Source organism: Chanodichthys erythropterus, chromosome 24 (genome assembly GCF_024489055.1).
Source record: "Chanodichthys erythropterus isolate Z2021 chromosome 24, ASM2448905v1, whole genome shotgun sequence".
NCBI lineage: Eukaryota > Metazoa > Chordata > Actinopteri > Cypriniformes > Xenocyprididae > Chanodichthys > Chanodichthys erythropterus.
In genome coordinates, this window is record NC_090244.1 from 18158479 (window position 1) to 18184886 (window position 26408).

The 26408-nt window shown below is 37.3% G+C and overlaps 2 protein-coding genes and 1 pseudogene across 5 annotated transcripts in view; 2 read left to right on the forward strand and 1 right to left on the reverse strand.

The window, feature by feature from the left end:
• ca12 (carbonic anhydrase XII) overlaps window positions 1-26408 on the reverse strand; it is a 34852-nt gene that overhangs the window by 6038 nt on the left and 2406 nt on the right. Inside the window, exons 1-4 of one of the 4 annotated variants that reach the window (XM_067379008.1) lie at window positions 8724-8746; window positions 7264-7284; window positions 6856-6938; window positions 114-293 (exon numbers count right to left, since the gene is read on the reverse strand). Coding sequence is in view for 1 of the 4 variants with exons in the window: in XM_067379006.1 (XP_067235107.1) it covers window positions 114-293; window positions 7264-7284; window positions 8724-8802 (280 nt within the window). In the remaining 3 variants the exon portion in view is untranslated. Of the gene's footprint in view, window positions 1-113; window positions 294-6855; window positions 6939-7263; window positions 7285-8723; window positions 8934-26408 lie in introns of those variants that run through there. The other 3 variants (XM_067379007.1, XM_067379006.1, XM_067379009.1) reach the window with 3 other exon arrangements.
• On the forward strand, window positions 17616-21274 carry LOC137014796 (actinia tenebrosa protease inhibitors-like; annotated as a pseudogene).
• LOC137015004 (kunitz-type serine protease inhibitor bitisilin-3-like) lies at window positions 21298-25980 on the forward strand. Its single transcript, XM_067379625.1, has 6 exons — window positions 21298-21437; window positions 24640-24831; window positions 25004-25180; window positions 25273-25317; window positions 25398-25476; window positions 25584-25980. Exons 1-6 carry the CDS (start codon window positions 21353-21355, stop codon window positions 25711-25713), a joined length of 708 nt encoding a protein of 235 aa, XP_067235726.1. The 5' UTR covers window positions 21298-21352; the 3' UTR covers window positions 25714-25980.

Below are 26408 nucleotides of genomic sequence, written 5' to 3' on the forward strand. Positions count from 1 at the left end.
TACAATATAAAATGCAATATCTAAAAATGTATGTTTAAAATGCATGTATTGTGACAATAGTTATTAGTCGTGTTTAAAAACAAAATCATGCTCTATAATCTCACTGCACCAACCAGAGTGTCCATTGTTTCCGAGAGTGAGCTGCTCATTGGTTGACAGGTTGTAGTTCTGGACCTGGATGGGCGGCAGGTTTGGATCGTATCTCAGCAGCTGTGTCTGGAAGTCGATGGGCGACTGGAATGCTCCTCCACAGAACGGGTAGTTGCTGGACCAGTCGTGTTCTCCATCAGGTCCTGAAACCAGAAGTCAAAGAAAGTTGTGGTCACCGAAGCTTCTTTCCCTGACCGATTCTTATCTGGTGGTGTGTTTAAACATTTGATGTGGCCAGAACTGGATTGCATTAGCCTTAAGTTTTGCTAAGACACAGGCTAAGGTCAGCGATCACAGAACTCTGCCTTACAAAATGAATGGCCTTACATGAATACCACACCCAACAATAAAAGATAATGTTTTGTTGCTTTGGGGGAGGCTTCGAAGTCAATCCAACAGAGTGTTTGCTGGTCTAAGAGACATTTCTGCTGCATTGTGGATCTTTTAGAGAAAAGGGTGTAGAAAAGGTAACTTTTTAAATAACATAGCTAATAAGTTCCTTATTAACAATAATTACTAGCCTTTTAAATGCAATCGTCATGGTTTCTGTTTCTGAAAACATGGTTGATGATCATGGTTTTGTGGGCAGATTTTGTTTTCTGAACAGCTGTAACTGCAAAACTACACATCGTCTCTTTTAGTAGCGTAACACTCCTAACTTTCCCTTGCGGTCGTAATTACTTACCGTCTAGTTCATTTTTAATCTAGACTAGCTTCTCCATCATAATCACATCAGATGCCTGTGGTCGGCCCATAGAGGATCATAACCCTAAATCATAACTGTCACCCTGTTATGTAGTCATAATGAGCATGCCTCTACAGTAAAACATCTAAAGCTCTCTGGTCTGGATATGCTTGACATTAACACACTGAACTGCTGAAAGCTGAGGTCATGCAGCTGTTTGCAACAAATCCTTTAAGTTAATGGTAATAACATTAAATCAAAATAAAGTATTATTTAAATGAAATTCATTTTAAATAATTAAATTAAATACATTTTAAATAAAGCTGCACGATTAATTGTTAAAATATCGCAATCTCAATTCAAACACCCACAAGATCTTATTCCTAAACGACAACGATTCGGCTATGTCTATTAAACTTTTGACAGTACGATCACTGCGAAAATTCAGATCTGCGATGGCGCTGCCGATGAGCCAGAGAGAGAGAGACGTTATCATGAATAGGTATGAAAAAGCTTCACAAACTTTTTTTCAACTAGGCCTATTATTATTTTGGTGTTACAGTAATTCAAAATATCACAGAACTACTGGGATAAAAGATTATAGTTTGGATATAAACACTGATGTCTACAGTAGTGATCATTAGAGTAAATCACCTTTTGCACATAACTTCAAGTTGGATCAATTACATTGTTTAACCAGTAGGTGGAGACAAGTTACTGTTGAAAAATGTATTCGTCATTAATTCAAGAGATTCTTTCAAAAATGCTGATTCATCTAGTAATAAAACAAGTGAAGTCTTTATGAGTGAGTCATTGAATCATACATTCAAACCGATTTTTTAATTCAAATTAATGAAATGTTTTAAATAAACTTCTGCAAAATACATTGCATACATAAAAATTAAAGTTAACATGGGGTTTGTTGCAACTGGCATATGATATGAAATACAGTGGCACAAAAAAATATTTCACATTTTATAAAGAAAAAACATGGTTCTTGCTGGTACCAGGTCTCTATATATATATTCTCTACTCAAAATGCATGATTTGTGGTATCGTTCATCTCTGTGTCTGACCAGGATAAATTATGCTAAGGTAATAATCTCAGCTAACTTTTTTAAGCAGCTGCATATGTGTTTTCATCTTAGACTTTAGGCAGTGAGATGTTTGACGTAATTACGTCCCTCTAAGTGATTCTAAAAGGCCTTGACTCAGCGGAATTAATTCAGACTCAGAATGTCAAGAGCTCTCAGTGTTAGCCGACACAAAGGACAACACTCATCTGAGCTCTGTTTGATATGCTTGATAACATCTACACAGCAGCACAAGCACTGCAGTGTTTCTCGTTTAGCTATTCGTTATGGTATTTCAAACAGTGGTCAGTTGCTTTGGACACTTCACTCCATTATCACATTGTCCGAATCTCAATATATATTTTTATGATTTATGTATAAACATTTTAATGGGCAAAAAAACCCCATATAGACTTGTATCTTGGGCCACTTGTCTTGAGCCTGTACACAACCACTTAGTAATGGCCTAGCAACTACTTAGAATAACCACATAGAAACACTCTAGCAACAGCATAACAATTATAAAGACATGAGGGTGGGCTCTTGTAACTTGGCCTAGAAAACACTTAGAACACCTTAGCAATCACACAGCAACACCACAGCAATCACATAACAATTATAGAGACATGATGGTGGGGTCTTTACCTTGGTCTATTAAACAACCACATAGCAACGACCCAGCAATTATATAGCAACACCCTAGCAACCATGTAACAATTAAAGACATTTGGGGGCTCTTCTGACTTGGACCAGTAAACAACCACATAGCAACACCCTAGCAACCATGTAACAATTAAAGACATTTGGGGACACTTCTGACTTGGACCAGTAAACAACCACATAGCAACACCCTAGCAACCATGTAACAATTAATGACATTTGGGGGCACTTCTGACTTGGACCAGTAAACAACCACATAGCAACACCCTAGCAACCATGTAACAATTAAAGACATTTGGGGGCACTTCTGACTAGGACCAGTAAACAACCACATAGCAACACCCTAGCAACCATGTAACAATTAAAGACATTTGGGGGCACTTCTGACTTTTACCAGTAAACAACCACATAGCAACACCCTAGCAACCATGTAACAATTAAAGCCATTTGGGGGCTCTGCTGACTTGGACCAGCAAACAACCACATAGCAACACCCTAGCAACCATGTAACAATTAAAGACACATGGGGGCTCTTCTGACTTGGACCAGTAAACAATCACATAGCAACGACCTAGCAACAACATACCAACACCCTAGTAACCATGTAACAATTAAAGACATTTTTTGGCTCTTCTGACTTGGACCAGTAAACAACCACATAGCAACGCCCTTGCAACAATGTAACAATTTAAGACATTTGGGGGCTCTTCTGACTTGGACCAGTAAACAGCCACATAGCAACATCCTAGCAACCATGTAACAATTAAAGACATTTGGGGGCACTTCTGACTTGGACCAGCAAACAACCACATAGCAACACCCTAGCAACCATGTAACAATTAAAGACACATGGGGGCTCTTCTGACTTGGACCAGTAAACAATCACATAGCAACGACCTAGCAACCACATACCAACACCCTAGTAACCATGTAACAATTAAAGACATTTTTTGGCTCTTCTGACTTGGACCAGTAAACAACCACATAGCAACGCCCTTGCAACAATGTAACAATTTAAGACACTTGGGGGCTTTTCTAACTTGGACCAGTAAACAACCCTTTAGCAAGGGCATAGCACCCACTTAGAACAGCTTAGCAACCATATAGCAACACCCTAACAACCGCTTCTGCTAACAAATAGCCACCTGGAAACCACTCAGGGCACCCTAGCAACCGCATTGTATAACCTCTGACTTCTGCATGTGTACCACTCATGTTTTCTTCAGAAAACGCAAAAATATAGTTTTAGGAGCAGTAAACTTAGCATTTGCTTAATGAGGGGGATTGGTTTGATAATCACATTGTCTAAAATTCTTAGTCTACAAGACTAAAATACAGCACATTACAAGGTAGTCTGACTTTGCAGGCACTGTAAATTTGCTCACAGAAGTGAAAATTATTTTACAAGTATAACTGAAGGGACAGAAGAGATTCAGCTTGTAAATTGCAATGTGCCACACACAAAGACATAATAATATTATGCATTGTTCTTTCCTAAGTATAGGGAGCTAAGAAATTTCACAGCCAAGCAATTAGACGAACAATCTCTTCCCAAAATAAAGCCCTTATAACAGCTCTGTTTTGCAGTTGAGGTCCTTTGAGTGGCCTTACATCTTAGTTCAAGCCAGCTTTAAAATAAATCAAAACTAGACATAATGTACTGACGTAAATATGTGTAATTCATTCATGAACCTACATGGTCTCCTCGAAAAGCAAACACGTGAGTGACAGCGGCACGAGGAGAGAGCCGGGGGGTCATGACATGAGAGACATGGTGGGAATCATTTCAGAGCCATGCAAGCCAAAAGGGGTCAAAACAAGGTCAACTTTGCACCACGAGTTCCCTTTTTCCAACAGCAACATGTTCTTTGATACCTCCATCATGGCTGCCAGAGGGTCTCCATGTCCACACTGGAATGGCATACTGGGATTGTTAGAGATAACAGTTAAAAAGTCTGTACAGGAATAGGCTTGACTCATGTGGATGGTAACCAGAAGCCTGCTTGGTTCCCTAGGTGCAAGCAATAGAGCAGAACTCTGCGACAGCAGTCGTGATTAAGCATGTTTATTTTAAAGCTCTTCAGCGTGTAAAGAGCACGTTCTGCTGGTCTCTGAATGACCTTTTCTACTGAGGGGAAAACGACTGCATCTGGTCATTAGAAGGAAACGCATTACAACTCAATTACTTACAGTTAGGAGATATATTACAATCCGAATTCTGTAAATGTTGGGACGTTTTTTAAAATTTTCATAAAAAGAAAACTAAAAGACTTTCAAATCACATGAGCCAATATTTTATTCACAATAGAACATAGATAACATAACAAATGTTTAAACTGAGAAATGTTAAAATTTTATGCACAAAATGAGCTCATGTCAAATTTGATGCCTGCTACAGGTTTACCATGGTGTAGCATCTCCTCTTCTTTTCAAAACAGTGTGAAGACATCTGGGCATCGAGGTTATGAGTTTCTGGAGTTTTGGTGATGAAATTTGGTCCCATTCTTGCCTGATACAGGTTTTGAGCTGCTGAAGAGTTCATGTTTGTCTTTGACGTATTTTTCTCTATAGGTGAAAGATCTGGACTGCAGGCAGGCCAATTCAGTACCCGGACTCTTCTACGACGAAGCCGTGCTGTTGTAATAGCTGCAGTATGTGGTTTTGCATTGTCCTGCTGAAATACACAAGGCCTTCCCTGAAATAGACGTCATCTGCAGGGGAGCATATGTTGCTCTAAAACCTTTATATACCTTTCAGCATTCATAGTCCCTTCCAAAACATGCAAGTTGCCCATACCGTATACACTTATGCACCCCCATACCATCAGAGATGCTGGCTTTTGAACTGAACGCTGATGACACACTGAAAGGTCTCCCTCCTCTTTAGCCCGGAAGACACGGCGTCTATGATTTCTAACAAGAATGTCAAATTTGGACTCGTCTGACCATAGAGCAATTTTCCACTTTGAAAGAGTCTATTTTAAATGAGCCTTGGCCCAAAGGACACGACGGTGCTTCTGGACCATGTTCACATATGGCTTCCTTTTTGCTTGATAGAGCTTTAGTTGGCATCTGCAGATGGCACGGTGGATTGTGTTTACCGACAGTGGTTTCTGGAAGTATTCGTAGGCCTATGTAGTAATGTCTTTGACAAAATCATGCCAATGAGTGATGCAATATCGTCTGAGGGCCCAAAGACCACGGGCATCCAATAAAGGTCTTCGGTATTGTGCCTTATGCACAGAGATTTCTCCAGTTTCTCTGAATCTTTTGATGATGTTATGCACTGAAGATTTGCAAAGCCTTTGCAATTTGACATTGAGGAACATTGTTTTTAAAGTATTCCACAATCTTTTTACGCACTTTCACAGCTCTGCACATCTTTACTTCTGAGAGACTCTGCCTCTCTAAGACTTCCCTTTTATCGCTAATCATGTTACAGATCTGATATCAATTAACTTAATTAGCTGCTAAATGTTCTCCCAGCTGAATCTTTTCAAAATGTCTTGCTTTTTCAGCCATTTGTTGCCCCCGTGCCAACTTTTTTGAGACCTGTAGCAGGCATGAAATTTGAAATGAGCTTATTTAGTGGATAAAAGTGTAAAATTTCTCTGTTATATCTATGTTCTATTTTGAATAAAATATTGGCTCATGTGATTTGAAAGTCTTTTAGGTTTTCATTTTATTCAAATTTAAAAACGACCCAACATTTCTGGAATTCGGGTTGTAAATGTTCACATAATACTTTCGATGATTTTGCTGCAGATCATGAGCAACATTGTAAAAATGAATGTGCTTTTTATTTGACCATTAAGTTACAAGTTTTACTATCCCTTTCTTGCTATTGACTGGACAAAATCAAGAGCAGGATGATTTTGGTTTCATTTTGTCAACTTTTTGATTTCAAGCAGTTTCTACTAGACTTTTTCAGCAGTGAAAATGGTGTTAAAGTTTGATTCAAATTTCCAAACAGTTTGTGTCATCACCTCATTACTGTGCGTAGATCTCTCTGAATGGCATTTGTCATGTTAAAATGTTTAATTAAAACAAAATAAAAAAAAATTTGATAGAAATGAATACTTTTATTTAGTAAGGATGCAATAAATTGATAAATTTGCGACAGTAAATACTGCATTGTTGAAAAAATTTTTTTTTTTATAAATGCTGTTCATTTGAACCTTCTATTCATCAAAGAATCCTGAACAACATGTATCACAGTTTACATAAATATATTAAGCAGAACAACTGTTTTCAACATTGATAATAATAATAATAAGAAGAAGGTTACCTGAGCATCAAATCAGCATATTAGAATGATTTCTGAAGGACCATGTGACACTGAAGACTGGAGTAATGATGCTGAAAATTCAGCTTTGCATCACAGGAATAAATTACATTTTGAAATATATTAAAACAGTTATTTCATAATATTTCAATTTTGGTCAAATAAATGCAGCCTTGGTGAGAATACAAGACTCTCAAAGACATAAAAAAAAAATGAATCCAAACTTAAAGGTATGCAGGTAAATATTACCGTTTACGTCTATGTATTGTTATATTGGTGGATATTAATTAATATAACTAAATATCATTCTTTCTAGTGTTCATTTAGTGCGGAAAGCCTGGCTGTCTTTCATGAAACATTTTGAATCTACATTGCAATCTTGATTGAAATGGCAAAACAAAACCTACTTACCATTATATGTCCATTTTGCCCCTGAAAAAGAGATGAACACAATTATTAAATGCTTTTAAACTGGATGTCGATGAGCTTCATTGTCCCTGACCTGTTTTCATGCAGTTCTATTAGAAGTCATAAATCAGTCAGATAATGCATTCCATTGCAGCTGGACTCCATTCTGGTTGCAACCTGCTGCTCTGGTCATTGCTGGCTATTCGCAGTCAATCTGATGGACAGGCTGAGCCAGACTCTTGCTGGTCTTTCCCAGAGATTTCTGCTTGACAAAAAAATACCCTGGGAGCGTGTATAATCTGTCACTGCTTAAAATGCTGAAGAGCAAGTCAATGGAAATCAAGGCATTTCTCTAATAGTTCATAAGCTTAATTTAAACTCAGTAACAGTAAGACATTCCCTCTACGATGAAACTCAAAAGCATTTTTTGTATGGCGCAGCTATTTTTTTTTTACAGCTAAAAACCACCATGCATGAACCATACAGTGATGGAAATTTTTCTAAATGGCACAGGAAATTATTATATTTTCTGAATATGAGACTGAGAGTCCAAACAGGAAGGTGCAAAAATGTCCTCAGCAATTTGGTCATCACTTTCTTTCACAAAAGTTAATCTTCCTTGCTATTGTGGGACCACAGATTTTTCCTGAACTGACCTTTTTAGGGAAGATCTACAGACAAGATATCAGCAGAGCAATTAAGTCAGCACCTGGACGCTAATTTGGCGTGACAAATGTTTCACCATGACTAAGGTCATTCAGGGTCATTTGTCAGATCTGCAGACACAGCCTTACAAATCTTCATGCTAATTCAGAGCATTTTGGGGTTCTGCAAGCTTATAATTACACATTATGATTTTACAAGTTCTTACTTTACTCCCAAGGTTGTTCATTTATGGAAACAGCATTCACCCACTCATTATGTTAACAACTCAAATGAACTTCCAGGAATCTATATTTGATGTTCAATTTTCTCCCAAATTACTGCTTCTATACCAATATGGGACCGTATTGTCCACTTAAAGTGATGCAAAATGTTACGTTGTCATATTTGTAATGACTATTTTCCAATGTTTTTAATGAGTATTTTACTATTCATAGACAAATGCAAATAAAGACATTTTCAGAATTGTAGGCTAAGAGTTTTAAAATAATGTAACAGAAATAAGAGTAGTTCTGGAGCATTTTTATCCATATATCATATCTACATATAGGCTAACAGAAACTATAAAATAAGGTAGCACTAATAACTTTCATTAATCATATTAGCACATTTCCACATCAAATAGGTATCCTAATGTTTAATAGATCATTAATTTCATTTTATTCCTCAAAATGTAAGAGTACACATGTAGTACTAGTCTGTTAAGTAATAGTTTACCATCTTTCTGACCTATCAATGGAAGTTTAGGCTTGTTATAAAGTGAGCTGTACAGGACTTAGTAGTGCACAAGACTAACTTACCTGTGGACGCGAGGGGACACGCGGTGAAGATGATGAACAGAAGTGTAATTGTCATTGCAGAGAAGTGCCGGCTTCTCATGTACCCTCAGAAGTCGACTCAGAAGAGAGAAATTTTGACATAGCTGTCGGAACCGTCTCTTATATCAAGCATGGTGCGCTCGCGAGTTAAACAAACTGACGTCACGGCGATGACAGAGCAGCGCCTCAGAATATCTGTCGCTCGTTTGCAGTGACTTCATACAAACTGTGGCGGTGCCTCGAGTGTGCTGCTACCCAGACAGCTTTTTAGGCATCAGAACCGCACAACTTTTTCTAAATAGCTATTAGCCACACGTTTGTCAGACCGGTAATTTTAAAACTCCGCAAACAAGGTACAATGGAGCGTCATGTGAAATGAGAAAAAAAAAAATTACAGCTTATTGCAGTGATTATATCTCCATATTGTAACATTTGCTCGGTGTTTACTGTGCCCGCAAATGACACACTGCGTTATTATAGGTGTCTATGTATATTGCAGGTATAGTGTTTAACGTGTAAATGTAGCCTATAGGTTATACATTATCTTTGACTGGTTTTGCTGCGTAATTTATTATCTAATTTATTGTCTGTACTAACTGAACACCGCCTAGCCAATCAAATTCTAGGACCGGAATTATTTCATTATTCCCAGTTAACAAAAATAGGCCAATGTTTTAAGCTAACTTTATCATTAAGTTATGAAAATGTTATTTCTGAATGTTTTCTGAATATTCTGAAATGAGCAACATTTAAAAATGTTGGACAAACATCCATACTACTTCACAGAGAGAGAAAGAAAAAAAAAAAAAAACATTCAATGAACTATAGGTAGGCTAATGTTTTGAGAACATTATTAAAGACCAGATAACTTTAAACAAATATTCTTTTAACGTTACTGGAAATCTTCATAGCTTGAGAGAACCTTACCAGCATGTTAGTCAGGGAAGTTCTGAGAATGTTCCCTGTCATCTGCATCCTATTATTGCTTTTCATTATTATAAAATGCAAAAAAAAAAAAAAAAAAATCATAAAACAACAAAAATGTAAATTATGAAATACTATCAAACTTCACAGAAACATAATATCAAACCTTTGTTTTGGTTAATTTTCTAATGCTTTATCCCTCTAATGATATAATACATGAATCTGTGCTGCTGAATTTTCCCAACAGGAAAACACTCTTTTGCCCCTGCTGGTGACCTTTGTTGTAGATGAAACAATTTCAAAAAGGCCTTGTCTCAGTTTTCCAATTTTCTATAGTATCTCTATTGTAGCTTTAAGAAGCCTGGCAGGCACTGTACGTCAATATAAAATCAGATTGATGTCAATCTCCAGTTTCGGACAAGCGTTGCATTTTGGTTGGAAAAGAAAATCGGGGTGACGTCAGAACCCAACGTCAACCTCCAACGTCGGACAGTCGTTGCATTTTGGTTGTGTGGGATTACAAATTTGTACTATGTTCCCATTTGTTCTAGGTTCCAATGTAATAGTATATGAAATGAAAACTTTATGTTTTACGTTTTGAGGTAAAGATAATGACATTCTAAAGGAGATCAAGGCAGGCAGCCTAGGTGTCTGAGACATTAACCTTTTGTCTTCATGCATTTCCTGACCATTTGGCATGACAAGCTCAAGATACAGCTGTGCTTTTGTCTCTATGATAATGTAAAGGTATGGGCGATACTGATTGATTGATTGATTGATTGATAGGGTTAGCACCTATGCATTTGAATGCTTTGATCTTCCTACTGGAAGTCAAACTATGTGTGAATGTTTAGTCTTAGTTCTCGTGACCAGCTACTGTTTATACTATTTGGGGTACTATTATCTACACAGTCGGGTGTAATTTCCTGTATTGTCTTTAGATGCTTTTGTTTTAGTGGTCACTTCTAAGGCTGTGTGTAAGGGCAACACCTTTAAGGACTGTCCACTGAATGCCTATAAAACATCATTTGGTTGGAAATGAAAATCGGGTTGATGTCAGAACCCAAACGTCAACCTCCAACGTCGGACAAACATTGCATTTTGGTTGGAAATGAAAATCAGGTTGACGTTAGAACCCAACGTCAATCTCCAACGTCGGACAAACGTTGCATTTTGGTTGGAAATGAAAATTTGGTTGATGTCAGAACCCAAACGTCAACCTCCAACATCGGACAAACATTGCATTTAGGTTGGAAATGAAAATCGGGTTGATGTCAGAACCCAAACGTCAACCTCCAACGTCGGACAAACGTTGCATTTTGGTTGGAAATGAAAATCTGGTTGACGTCAGAACCCAACGTCAATCTCCAACGTCGGACAGATGTTGCATTTTGGTTGGAAATGAAAATCGGGTTAATGTCAGAACCCAAACGTCAACATTCAATGTCGGACAAACGTTGCATTTTGGTTGGAAATGAAAATTGGGTTGATGTCAGAACCCAAACGTCAACCTCCAACATCGGACAGACGTTGCATTTTGGTTGGAAATGGAAAAGATAATCGGGTTTACGTCAGAACCCAACGTCAATCTCCAACGTCGGACAGATGTTGCATTTTGGTTGGAAATGGAAATCAGGTTGACGTTAGAACCCAGCGTCAGATTGACATCAACCTCCAATGTTGGACAGACATTGCATTTTGGTTGGAAATGTCATCTGTTGGCTCGACATTGGATTTTGGTTAGTTATTACCACATTTTAGAAAATAAAAAGATAGGAATTTTGGTTGGAAATGGAAAAGAAAATCAGGTTGACGTTAGAACCAAACGTCAATCTCCAACGTCGGACAAATGTTGCATTTTGGTTGGAAATGAAAATCGGGTTGATGTCAGAACCCAAACGTCAACCTTCAATGTCGGACAAACGTTGCATTTTGGTTGGAAATGAAAATTTGGTTGATGTCAGAACCCAAACGTCAACCTCCAACGTCGGACAAACGTTGCATTTTGGTTGGAAATGAAAATCAGGTTGACGTCAGAACCCAAACGTCAACCTCCAACGTCGGACAAACGTTGCATTTTGGTTGGAAATGGAAATCAGGTTGACGTCAGAACCAAACGTCAATCTCCAACGTCGGACAAACGTTGCATTTTGGTTGGAAATGAAAATCGGGTTGATGTCAGAACCCAAACGTCAACCTTCAACGTCGGACAAACGTTGCATTTTGGTTGGAAATGAAAATCAGGTTGACGTCAGAACCCAACGTCAACCTCCAACATCGGACAGACGTTGCATTTTGGTTGGAAAAGAAAATCAGGTTGACGTTAGAACCAAACGTCAATCTCCAACGTCGGACAAACGTTGCATTTTGGTTGGAAATGAAAATCAGGTTGACGTCAGAACCCAAACGTCAATCTCCAACGTCGGACAAACGTTGCATTTTGGTTGGAAATGAAAATCGGGTTGATGTCAGAACCCAAACGTCAACCTTCAATGTCGGACAAACGTTGCATTTTGGTTGGAAATGAAAATTTGGTTGATGTCAGAACCCAAACGTCAACCTTCAATGTCGGACAAACGTTGCATTTTGGTTGGAAATGAAAATTTGGTTGATGTCAGAACCCAAACGTCAATCTCCAACGTCGGACAAACGTTGCATTTTGGTTGGAAATGAAAATCGGGTTGATGTCAGAACCCAAACGTCAACCATCAATGTCGGACAAACGTTGCATTTTGGTTGGAAATGAAAATTTGGTTGATGTCAGAACCCAAACGTCAAGCTCCAACGTCGGACAAACGTTGCATTTTGGTTGGAAATGAAAATTGGGTTGATGTCAGAACCCAAACGTCAACCTCCAACGTCGGACAAACGTTGCATTTTGGTTGGAAATGAAAATCAGGTTGACGTCAGAACCCAAACGTCAACCATCAATGTCGGACAAACGTTGCATTTTGGTTGGAAATGAAAATCAGGTTGACGTCAGAACCGTCAACCTCCAACATCGGACAGACGTTGCATTTTGGTTGGAAATGGAAAAGATAATCGGGTTTACGTCAGAACCCAACGTCAATCTCCAACGTCGGACAGATGTTGCATTTTGGTTGGAAATGGAAATCAGGTTGACGTCAGAACCCAACGTCAATCTCCAACGTCGGACAAACGTTGCATTTTGGTTGGAAATGAAAATCGGGTTGATGTCAGAACCCAAACGTCAACCTTCAACGTCGGACAAACGTTGCATTTTGGTTGGAAATGAAAATCAGGTTGACGTCAGAACCAAACGTCAATCTCCAACATCGGACAACCGTTGCATTTTGGTTGGAAATGAAAATCGGGTTGATGTCAGAACCCAAACGTCAACCTTCAACGTCGGACAAACGTTGCATTTTGGTTGGAAATGAAAATCAGGTTGACGTCAGAACCCAACGTCAACCTCCAACATCGGACAGACGTTGCATTTTGGTTGGAAAAGAAAATCAGGTTGACGTTAGAACCAAACGTCAATCTCCAACGTCGGACAAACGTTGCATTTTGGTTGGAAATGAAAATCAGGTTGACGTCAGAACCAAACGTCAATCTCCAACGTCGGACAAACGTTGCATTTTGGTTGGAAATGAAAATCGGGTTGATGTCAGAACCCAAACGTCAACCTCCAACGTCGGACAAACGTTGCATTTTGGTTGGAAATGAAAATCAGGTTGACGTCAGAACCCAAACGTCAACCTCCAACGTCGGACAAACGTTGCATTTTGGTTGGAAATGAAAATCAGGTTGACGTCAGAACCAAACGTCAATCTCCAACGTCGGACAAACGTTGCATTTTGGTTGGAAATGAAAATCGGGTTGACGTCAGAACCCAAACGTCAACCTTCAACGTCGGACAAACGTTGCATTTTGGTTGGAAATGAAAATCAGGTTGACGTCAGAACCCAAACGTCAATCTCCAACGTCGGACAAACGTTGCATTTTGGTTGGAAATGAAAATCGGGTTGATGTCAGAACCCAAACGTCAACCTTCAATGTCGGACAAACGTTGCATTTTGGTTGGAAATGAAAATTTGGTTGATGTCAGAACCCAAACGTCAACCTTCAATGTCGGACAAACGTTGCATTTTGGTTGGAAATGAAAATTTGGTTGATGTCAGAACCCAAACGTCAACCTCCAACGTTGGACAAACGTTGCATTTTGGTTGGAAATGAAAATCGGGTTGATGTCAGAACCCAAACGTCAATCTCCAACGTCGGACAAACGTTGCATTTTGGTTGGAAATGAAAATCGGGTTGATGTCAGAACCCAAACGTCAACCTTCAACGTCGGACAAACGTTGCATTTTGGTTGGAAATGAAAATCAGGTTGACGTCAGAACCCAACGTCAACCTCCAACATCGGACAGACGTTGCATTTTGGTTGGAAAAGAAAATCAGGTTGACGTTAGAACCAAACGTCAATCTCCAACGTCGGACAAACGTTGCATTTTGGTTGGAAATGAAAATCAGGTTGACGTCAGAACCCAAACGTCAATCTCCAACGTCGGACAAACGTTGCATTTTGGTTGGAAATGAAAATCGGGTTGATGTCAGAACCCAAACGTCAACCTTCAATGTCGGACAAACGTTGCATTTTGGTTGGAAATGAAAATTTGGTTGATGTCAGAACCCAAACGTCAACCTTCAATGTCGGACAAACGTTGCATTTTGGTTGGAAATGAAAATTTGGTTGATGTCAGAACCCAAACGTCAACCTCCAACGTTGGACAAACGTTGCATTTTGGTTGGAAATGAAAATCGGGTTGATGTCAGAACCCAAACGTCAACCATCAATGTCGGACAAACGTTGCATTTTGGTTGGAAATGAAAATTTGGTTGATGTCAGAACCCAAACGTCAACCTCCAACGTCGGACAAACGTTGCATTTTGGTTGGAAATGAAAATTGGGTTGATGTCAGAACCCAAACGTCAACCTCCAACGTCGGACAAACGTTGCATTTTGGTTGGAAATGAAAATCAGGTTGACGTCAGAACCCAAACGTCAACCATCAATGTCGGACAAACGTTGCATTTTGGTTGGAAATGAAAATTTGGTTGATGTCAGAACCCAAACGTCAACCTCCAACGTCGGACAAACGTTGCATTTTGGTTGGAAATGAAAATTGGGTTGATGTCAGAACCCAAACGTCAACCTCCAACGTCGGACAAACGTTGCATTTTGGTTGGAAATGAAAATCAGGTTGACGTCAGAACCCAAACGTCAACCATCAATGTCGGACAAACGTTGCATTTTGGTTGGAAATGAAAATCAGGTTGACGTCAGAACCGTCAACCTCCAACATCGGACAGACGTTGCATTTTGGTTGGAAATGGAAAAGATAATCGGGTTTACGTCAGAACCCAACGTCAATCTCCAACGTCGGACAGATGTTGCATTTTGGTTGGAAATGGAAATCAGGTTGACGTCAGAACCCAACGTCAATCTCCAACGTCGGACAGATGTTGCATTTTGGTTGGAAATGGAAATCAGGTTGACGTTAGAACCCAGCGTCAGATTGACATCAACCTCCAACGTTGGACAGACATTGCATTTTGGTTGGAAATGTCATCTGTTGGCTCGACATTGGATTTTGGTTAGTTATTACCACATTCTAAAAAATAAAAAGATAGGAATTTTGGTTGGAAATGGAAAAGAAAATCAGGTTGACGTTAGAACCCAGCGTCTATCTCCAACGTCGGACAAACGTTGCATTTTGGTTGGAAATGAAAATCGGGTTGATGTCAGAACCCAAACGTCAACCTTCAACGTCGGACAAACGTTGCATTTTGGTTGGAAATGAAAATCGGGTTGATGTCAGAACCCAAGCGTCAACCTCCAACATCGGACAGACGTTACATTTTGGTTGGAAATGAAAGAAAAAAAAAATGAATTAAGTGCACAGTTCTCTGATGTCGGTCAATGTTCACATGCAGGTAAACTAATAAAATGTTTAATTTTTTAGTAAGTGTTTTGATTTTGATTGTTTTTATTTTAAAAGTATTCATTTTAATTTTAACATTTTTATGATTTAATTATTCGCTTTTCATTAAACTCACAATCCCCCTGCAGATCCTTCACAAACCCCATGGGAAATCCTGACGTAATGTAATATTTAATGCACTTCATGATGACAATAACAAGGAAATTAATATATATTCCTTATCTGTATTTTTATATGGTACAAGATTATATTCAAATCAACTTGATAAACGAGTTAGGTCAAAAGTAATGTAAAAGTAATCAAATAGTAGTCTGATTTTATTACCTTAAAAGTAATGTAATGGATTACATTATTAACTATTTTACAATTTTTTATTGTAGTTAGTACTAAATGTAATTTGGAATCAGTAACTGACTGCAATTTGAAAGTTATCAACTTGCAATTACTCTTTTGATTTTTTTTATTACATAGTGGAAAGCTTCCAGCCACTACAAGCTAAATCTGTCACATACATATGTCACATATTATATGAATCACCCACTGGAGACACATGGATGATCTTTTAGTGAATCAAAGGTCAAATGAGGGAGACGTGATATACCAGCTGAGCCACTCCACAATAAATATATTTTGCATTTTTAGATGTAATATAATGGGACTAAAGATAATCATGGTAAATTGTTTTAATAGATGTTCTAATCAGTGATTGAACTAAATTAGGTGCTATTTTGCTGAATTGTGTGTTAATGTTCCACTAAAAGGAACAGCCAATGCTGAAACCTGACTCTGCCACATCATTTGCGGAGCCTCTTACTGGCATCATGTTGATACTATTTTCACTTGTAACCTCTGAAGAATTGTCCCATGGCGAGGTGAAATAATGGTCATTATATTATATTATATAATATTATATTATATTATAAAATGGTTAGTTCCTGTCCTTGATTCTGATTGGTCAATAGCTTTGTTTTATTCATGATAAAACACAGTTATGACCGCTTCACCCAACAGTTGTGTATCACTACACAACACCCATAGAAACCACTCTTAGCAACATAAACTGTATGTTCTCAATTTATATTGTTCATTGAAGCTTACTGTATTATGTAGAAGAGTATTGTGAGAAAGAGATCGAGTTCAAGTTTATCAGTTATCGAGTTTATTACCTGCATTCAGATTTAGCATTTTCCTTCATTTCAGTCCTATGTTCATAATAAAAAATCTGTTTAAATGTCCGATGTATTATCTTGTCCTTTTAACATTTAAGGGGTTTTCCCGTGACTGATAGTGCTAGTCAAAGCATTTGTCAGTCGTGTCTTATTCCGTGTTCACTTTTTCAATGTAAAAGTCTTCGCTACTGACTGACACAATCATAAAGACAGTCTTTGCTGCCATCTAATGGTGTAAAAATGTAACTTCTGTTGCTGTTCACGATCAGGGACTATTTTTTTCAGCGGAGGGAAGGCTTTAGTGAAAGTTTACTTCATGAAAGTTGCATTGATACATATTTTTGGCTTTAATATTTGTATTGTGTGGTAACTGTTTGATAAAAGCAACAAATTACTCGAGGCTAGTGCTGTATCGTGAATAAGTCACGACCGAAGGGCGTTGTTAGGCACGACGCAAAGCAGACAGCACAGCCTCTCATACCTTATTGCTTACTTAATAAATATTATATGGTCTTACACATTTTGAAATGAATTTAATTCAAATTCTGTGCTGGACCAATGCTAATTGTTTTTAAATGTCACTTTATTGATTACTACTTTTAAATAAATGCCACAATAGTTTCATTTTCTTTAGCACTGTATAATCAAGTTACTGGACATCATTTCCTCTTCTAAGTTTATTGCTCTTGAGACAGTACAAAGATCTCTGATCATACCTTCATCAAACATTCATGTACACCAACACATTCACATGACTATGTGGTTCACTATGAAGGAACTTGGCATCATTTTGTTCATTTTTGCTCTGAACCATGACATTCAGGCCCAAACTTGGAAACCAGGTAAGTGTTGTTATTTTCAAACGTAGATGATAAAACACAAAGGTTAAGAGAATTTGTTTTGTGAGTGATAAAGGGGTTTATGTCTGGTTTGATCTTTTCTGTGTTGAAATGAGGTAAAGGGAAAATATTTGATTTTAAATACCTTTTAAATGCCTATTTGTCTTGATGAAAAAGCTTTAAGCACTTATTTGAAGTTCAAGTTGCAAACATGATATTAGATGATTAAATTTTAAGAACTGTGTAAAAAAATTAGATATACAACTAGCTGTGATGTAAAACTACACCAAAATGAAAAGAACTTTACAGAACAACCTGTACATTTTACAGTTTAAAACTTAGCATAGCCACGCTGCTACTAAAATCATATAACATATAATGACAACCACCATAATAACATAGGTGGTAAAGAGAAAGCCACACAATGAAGTTCATCACAAGCTGAGGCAAATACAAGGTGCAAGCAGTGTCATACATACACAAATACAAAACACCATCATGGCAACACTCGTGACACTGTATTATTTAGCAATGAGATGTAACATAAACCCTAATGTATGTAACTTATCACAAAATAAGAAACAGGGAATTCTGGGAATGTCAATTAACATTTTTCACTGTAAGATTATTTGTCTTTTTACTTATAAAAATAGCACATTTATTAACAGTATTTTACTGTAAATTTATATGAAATGCTCTGACAGATCTAACCAATTAACAGGTAGCATTTTTACATTTAAAATTACAATAATTTTTACAGCGTGAATTGCAGAATTGAGCAAAGTGGCAGCATTTGAAATATATAAAATAACAATTGGACTAAAGCTAGGAAATGGCAAAAATTCCAACCCTTTTGGGAGTTGTTGATGGTTCAAATCTGTAGAAATGTGTTATGCTTTATTCTGAAAAACATATTGGACAATAAAAATAAAAAATAAAAAAATTACATTTCCAATAGAAATTGACAAAATGTATTACAATAAAAAAGGCCAATAAAAACATATATGGGATGATTGCAGTGCAATTTCTTTAGTTAATGTGTCCAAACAGTTACAAATAGCTCATTCAAGTTACAATACTCATTCCCTTGACATCATAACTTTGGCATAAAAGGATATACACCGATCAGGCATAACATTGACCACCTTCCTAATATTGTGTTGGTCCCCCTTTTGCTGCCAAAACAGCCCTGACCCTTCGAGGCACGGACTCCTCTAGACCCCTGGAGGTGTGCTGTGGTATCTGGCACCAAGATGTTAGCAGCAGATCCTTTACGTCCTGTAAGTTGTGAGGTGGGGTCTCCATGGATCAAACTTGTTCATTCAGCACATCCCACAGATGCTCGATTAGATTGAGATCTGGGGAATTCCCCAGGTGAAAAAAAAAAAGTACACTTCTATAATGTACTTAAAGTGCTCTATTTTCGTGCACTAATTTTGTACTTAATATACTAATAAATCTTCATTAGTACTTCTTAAGATAATCTTAAGAACATCTAAGTGTACTCAACTGTGCTATTTTGAGACACCATGAAATATGAACTAAAATGTGCTTTTAATACTATCTCTGTATTTAAAAAATATATTTAGCAACCACTTGTAGTACACTATGGGTTCAAATGTACTATAAGTGGTATATAAATACATTTTTTAAATACAGAGATAGTATTAAAAGCACATTTAAGTTCATATTTCATTAAGGAAGAATTTTTAGTATATTAAGTACAAAATTAGTCCACGAAAATAGAGCATTTTAAGTACATTATAGAAATGTACTTTTTTTTCACCTGGGTTGGAGGCCAATTCAACACTTCAAACTCGTTGTTGTGCTCCTCAAACCATTCCTGAACCATTTCTGCTTTGTGGCAGGGCGCATTATCCTGCTGAAAGAGTCCACAGCCACCAGGGAATACCGTTTCCATGAAAGGGTGTACATGGTCTGCAGCAATGCTTAGGTAGGTGGTATGTGTCAAAGTAACATCCACATGGATGGCAGGACCCAAGGTTTGCCCAAAGCATCACTGCCTCCGATGGCTTGCTTTCTTCCCAAGTGCATCCTGGTGCCATGTGTTCTCCAGGTAAGTGACGCACACGCACATGGCCATCCACGTGATGACGTAAAAGAAAAAGTGATTCATCAGACCAGGCTATCTTCTTCCATTGCTCCATGGTCCAGTTCTGATGCTCACATGCCCACTGTTGGCGCATTCGGCGGTGGACAGGGGTAAGCATGGGCACCCTGACTGGTAAAAACTCCTTTCTATCAGAAACAGCATTAACTTCTTGAGCAATTTGAGCTACAGTAGCTCGTCTGTTGGATGGGACCACACGGGCCAGCCTTCGCTCACCACTTGCATCAATGAGCTTTGGCCACCCATGACCCTGTCGCAGGTTCACCACTGTTCCTTCCTTGGAGCACTTTTGATAGACACTGACCACTGCAGACCGGGAACACCCCACAAGAGCTGCAGTTTTGGAGATGCTCTGACCCTGTCGTCTAGCCATCACAATTTGGCCATTGTCAAACTCGCTCAAATTCTTACGCTTGACCATTTTTCCTGCTTCCAACACATCAACTTTGAGGACAAAATGTTCACTTGCTGCCTAATATATCCCACCCACTAACAGGTGCCGTGATGAAGAGATAATCAGTGTTATTCACTTCACCTGGGCAGGGTGGAAATGCAAACCATTTCATAACTGAGCAGCAGTGCATGAGAAACTGTTCAGACAGAGCTGATCAGCTGTACCCTAAAGACGGTAATCATACGCTCATTTGTCTGCAATAATGCAACATGAAAAGTTTTTGTATGAAACACATTTTTATTGACTGATTCATTCTCAAGTGAAACATATTTGACTTAAGAAAATGCTGCCACCCTGTGGTTATTTCTTTTTTTTTTAATTTATTATTATTTACAGAGAGATGAGCTTGCATGCTTCCAAAAGAAGTGGGGAAATGTACTGGTCGCTATCTCCGGTATTACTACAGTCCTGAACATCACACATGTAAGTCTTTCTACTGGACCGGATGTGTGGGAAACGGAAACCGATTTTTCTCACTTGCCCTGTGCAATGCCACGTGTTTCAAAATAGCAGGTATGTGTGGTATGAGATTAAACGTATAGCTAATAGTGATTTTACCCAGTGATATGCAAACAAATGTATATTAATGTACATTTGTTTGATTAGATCTAGGCCTAGAGGACTATTCAGGTGAATCAGATGTACCAGTCGGTAAGTGAAACTAGAATATGATGTTTTCAACTCATTTATACAATGATATTAATTTATCATTTTTTCCATCAGGAATTATCTTGGGTGTTGCACTTGGTCTTATTGGTGTCATTATTTTCACTGTGGTGATTGTCTTTGCTGTCAAGAAGAAGTCTTCTCACAGCCAGGTGTCACATGAGAAGTGCAAAACGAATAAACAAATGTAAAATACCCATTAATGTCCAATCAATTATATCTTCTGCTTTATCTGTAAGTAAACTTATTTCAAATTCTGCAAAATAATAAAGTTTCATTTGATTTTGCATTGTAACAGTCTCTGTAATCAAGTTATTTGAAAGAAAATACAGTAACAAGCCTGTTGTCCCCTCCTCAAAGTTTATTGCTCTTATCTCGAGAAAGTACAAAGTGCAAAAGCATCCTCCCCTCACTGATTATTATTTGCAAACGTTCATCTTCACCAACGTTCACACGACTATGTGGTTCACTATGAGGGAACTTGGAATCATTTTGTTCATTTTTGCTCTAAACCACAACATTCAGGCCCAAACTCTGAAACCAGGTAAGAGTGTTTTATTTTTAAACACAGAAAGGTAAAGATATTAATTTGTGTTGTGAGTTATAATAAAGGTATATGGGATTGGTCTTTGTTTTTTACTCATTACTTAAAAAGCAAATGTTGAAAATACAATTCTCAAGGTTAAAAAAAAGTAAATCATGCAAAACACAGTCATATTGTATTCTGTGTGATAAAATGAGGGACAGTGAAGATATATAAGCATGATCGAAGGTTCCATTTGTGGAACACCGTCACACCTTAGAATGTCAGTTCCATTGGTGGCGAATAGTGTTGTGTTCCTTTGGGAATTAAATTAAGAAAACATTAAATTTCAGATTTTAAGGTAGCAAACTGAGCAATTTAAATTTGAATTTAAGGAAGTACAGTTCAAATGAACTTAAATTGAAATAAATCCATAAAACTGCTAAACGAAGGTTTGTAGAGACAAACTATATGCCTTACAGACATAAAAGGATACAGTTTGAAATGTTACCTAAATGTCTATACATTTTTTTTTTTTTAAATATCTACATATATGATAAGTTAACTTTTATTTTATGGATACGAACACTTCATTTGAATTTGTTTGAATCCCACTTCCTGTAATTACAATTCAACTTCCAATGGGGGCTGGGGGGCGTGGCCAATTCAATTCCAATTCACACTCATGAACTGAAAAACAATGGAAAAGTAGTGCAGTGAACAGAAAAAGGTGGTCTGTTTGAACCGATCCTAAGAAAATTTTATATATATATAAATGAAACTGAATTTGCATAATATTTACAAGAGGATTGGGAATGAATGGTTCATGGAGCTATAACAGCATAACACAACCAGAAAACGAACAAACAGATTAGAAAAGACAAGTTTGAAAAGACTTTATGCATAAAAGACCTGTGTAAACTACAACACTGGGCACTGTAATTGATTTATTAATGAAAAACAGACAATTGATGTTTGTGTTTATTTACTATTGCAAATTTACTTAGACTTATGACTGCACTGCATCTGTTTCAAGATATATATATATATATATATATATATATATATATATATATATATAACTGTACAAACAGGTACAAATAAAACCATCGCCTCAGGTTTTTGTAGGCCACAGTCAGTCACTGGTTGTCCAGGTATAAAATGCAAGTAATCGTTAACACTGAAGTGTGTAAAAGATGACAATATTTACAACTGTCATAAAAACTAGGTGTGGACTGTGTCCAGGCTAGTTACACATTACTCATTCAAGATACAAAGATCACTCCCATTTCCATAGTTGTTTCGAACAATTTAGCAGAATGTACAACACAATCTCATGGCAATTCATTGCTATTTTACGTTTGGTGAATTGGTGGCTAATTCATATGACTCGTACAATCTTATTCGTATGTTTTCAGTTGCAGTTCAATTTAAAGCCTAAGGACACTAAGAAAGATAATTATATCAATAAATATATAGTTCTAAAAATAGGTCTAAATGTAAAAATGACATAACGGCACAGAGAAATTGTGATGCTAGCCTGGGTAGCGTTTCCAAAAAGCATCGTAAGTTGATCGTAGCTCCATTGGTGGCAATTGTTTTACGATCAAATTAGGCTTATGATGCTTTTGGGAAACGCAGCCCTGGTTTCCATTACAGATTTTCACAAAACTTTTGTGATATTTCCTAAATGACGATAAAAAACTATTGCGAAATTACGGCGTTTCCATTAACCAATGTTATGTGACAAAAACGTAATTTTTTCCTCTCATGATAAGTAATTCCAAAAATCATGGTGACGGATATTGGCAGGTTTACATATATCGCAACCACCACACTAGCCATTATTTTTTAATTGAAGGAGACGTACGCGTGTTATCAAAGCATTAAGGGCAAGGAAAGCCCCTTATACATGGGAGCGGCTGCTTATGAGGTGTTATTGGGAGGTTATAGTATGTGATTTCACAGAGGATTGTGGCATTTCTTTGTTGTTTAGAATCCAGTTTCCCAGTAATTCATTTCTTTTTTATGAGTTTAATAAAGAACTGTCTCATCTTCTGTCCAAACATACCGCGCCATCTTTAAATAATGTTCATGTGACTTTTACCTACGGTGATCTGTAAATGCGAAAACACTGTTTTCATTGCAGCTTTGCGAAATATTCCTTTTTCGAATTACCTGAAAAACCACCTCATGCGAGCGTAAAAACTATTTTTGCAATATATGGGAGTTTTTGCTAAATGGACGTGTTTCTATTGGGCGTAGGTCTATTTTCAATTCCCAATTTCAATTTGCACAATTTGAAGGGTAATGGAAACGCAGCTAGCAAGATATTGTTAGAATCAACTTTTATTGATATTTTCTAAATATCAATAAAATACTATTGCAAAACAATTGCGAAATTCTGCCCAAACATACCGCGCCTTCTTTAAAGAATGATCATGTGACTTTTACATGTTCATGTTCAACTTTTACATACGGCAGGTGACCTAAATGCAAAAAACCTGTTTCCATTGCAGTTTTGCAAATTATTTCTTTTACGAATTGCCTGAAAACATGCAAGCATAAAAACTTTTTTGTGAGATATGGGAGTTTTTGCGAAATTGAGTGTATTTTCAATTCACAATTTTAATTTGCGCAATTTAAAGGGTAAAGGAAACGCGGCTTATGTTTCCATCCAAAGTTACGAATTTAACTTGTGCGCAAAATTGGAATATCCAAATTTGTTTCAGTTTCATTTTTTTATGCAATATCCCAAAAAGCTCCTGACATCAGAATCCATCCCGCTTTAAAGAGCTCAAGCATTTAAAGCGGCAGACAACACAACTGCAGTGTGCGCTTATAATAAACAAAACGGTATCATCCTCCGGTGTGGACGCTAATATAATTATCTGTATCGTTACCTTTATGGTTTTCATTTTTGGTGTGTAAAGGCCTTAAGTGTGGGTTTAGAGGTGGATCTTCATGCTTACTTTTTTAAAAATCGTATAATTTTGTACAATTACATCGTACAAATTTATATGTAATCGCCACCTCATAAATGTTACATTTTCTTGTGAGATCAGGTTGGAATGTAGCATGTGTAATGAGTTTTTTTTTTTTTTTTAAATAATGCTTATAGTAGTATGTACAATTCACTATTAGTAGTAGTACAAATCACTCTCCCTTTATATATATATATATTTATTTATTTATTTTTTTTTTCCTCTCTCCAAAAATCTAGAGGCCTGCAGTCTGAAACCAGATGAAGGGACGGGAGATGAGGTTGTGATTTATACGCACTACGATGCAGAAAAAGACACTTGTCAACCATTTCGGTACAGCGGGCAGGGTGGAAATGCAAACCGTTTCATAACCGAGAAGCAGTGCATGAGAAACTGTTCAGACAGAGCTGATCAGCTGTACCCTAAAGACGGTAATCTTTTTACACACATTTGTCTAAAATAATGCAACATGAATCTTTTTGTATGAAATGCATTGTGATTGATTCACTCATTTGTGTACCAACTATACTTTATACGTAACATCTTTGGCTTAAGAAAATACTGCCTGTGGTAAAAACAGCTTCTTTTTTTTTTTACTTACAGACAAAGTAGCTTGCATGCTTCCAAAAGAAGTGGGGAAATGTACTGGTCGCTATCTCCGGTATTACTACAGTCCTGAACATCACACATGTAAGTCTTTCTACTGGACCGGATGTGTGGGAAACGGAAACCGATTTTTCTCACTTGCCCTGTGCAATGCCACGTGTTTCAAAATAGCAGGTATGTGTGGTATGAGATTAAACGTATAGCTAACAGTGATTTTACCCAGTGATATCCAAAAAATTTATATTAATGTACATTTGTTTGATTAGATCTAGGCCTAGAGGACTATTCAGGTGAATCAGATGTACCAGTCGGTAAGTGAAACTAGAATATGATGTTTTCAACTCATTCAACTCATTTGTCCACTGATATTATTTCATCATTTTCCCATTAGGAATTATCTTGGGCGTTGTGTTTGGCCTTATTGGTGCCGTTATTCTCGTTGTGGTGATTGTCTTTGCTGTCAAGAAGAAGTATGTCATTACAGTACATTTTTGTTTGTGTTAGATTATATTATTTTGTACTTTCACTTTTTCTGTAATTATACTGGAATTTCTATCATTCGATTTTCATTTTCTAGGCCTAGCTCGAAGAAACGTCAGAAAAAAGATGGGAAGTCAGCAGAGCAGCCGCTGAAAGAGCAGGCCATTGAGATGGGAGGAGGGGAAGCACAGCCAGCCACTCTTGAAATCTCTACAGCCCAAAATTGAAATATATGAACTTAAACCACAAATGTACATTGAAACCTTTGGCCGATTTTTTTTTTTTTTTTTTTTAAAGAAGGACAAGTATAATATGCTTGACTGTAAAAACAGAAAAAAGAAAAAAGGTAAATAATATTTCTGTTGCTTATTTACTTGTACTTTATACTTGTGTCTAGTATATTTGGAAGTTCCTTTTGAATTTACATTGTTTTATATGTCAGTCAAACTGCTCATATCGCTAAATAAAATAAAAATTTTAAGTAGAAATGTCTGTATGGTCTTAAATGGTTTGAAACTGTGACATTGTCTGTCTGTGAGAGAACATCAGTGCATGGTGATAAAGCATGGGGTTTTCATATTGGGATACAGGGAACCCCATGGGGCTGAAAAGGGCAAAAAAGTTCAGAGACAAATGTGAAAAGTTAACATTTACCGAATTAAAGGGTTAGTTCACCCAAAAATGAAAACTCTGTCATTAATTACCCTCATGCCGTTTCACACCCGTAAGACCTTCGTTAATTCAGAACACAAATTAAGATATTTTTGTTGAAATCCGATGGCTCCGTGAGGCCTTCATAGGGAGCAATGACATTTCCTCTCTCAAGATCCATTAATGTACTAAAAACATATTTGAATCAGTTCATGTGAGTACAATTGTTCAATATTAATATTATAAAGTGACGAGAATATTTTTGGAGCGC

Bases quoted from the DNA above. Each gene is read 5' to 3' on its own strand.
- LOC137015004 (XM_067379625.1), top strand. From the start codon at position 21,353: ATGTGGTTCACTATGAGGGAACTTGGAATCATTTTGTTCATTTTTGCT. The intron at 25,181-25,272 runs GTATGTGTGGTA...TTGTTTGATTAG, and splicing joins CACGTGTTTCAAAATAGCAG to ATCTAGGCCTAGAGGACTAT. The intron at 25,477-25,583 runs GTATGTCATTAC...TTCATTTTCTAG, and splicing joins GTCTTTGCTGTCAAGAAGAA to GCCTAGCTCGAAGAAACGTC.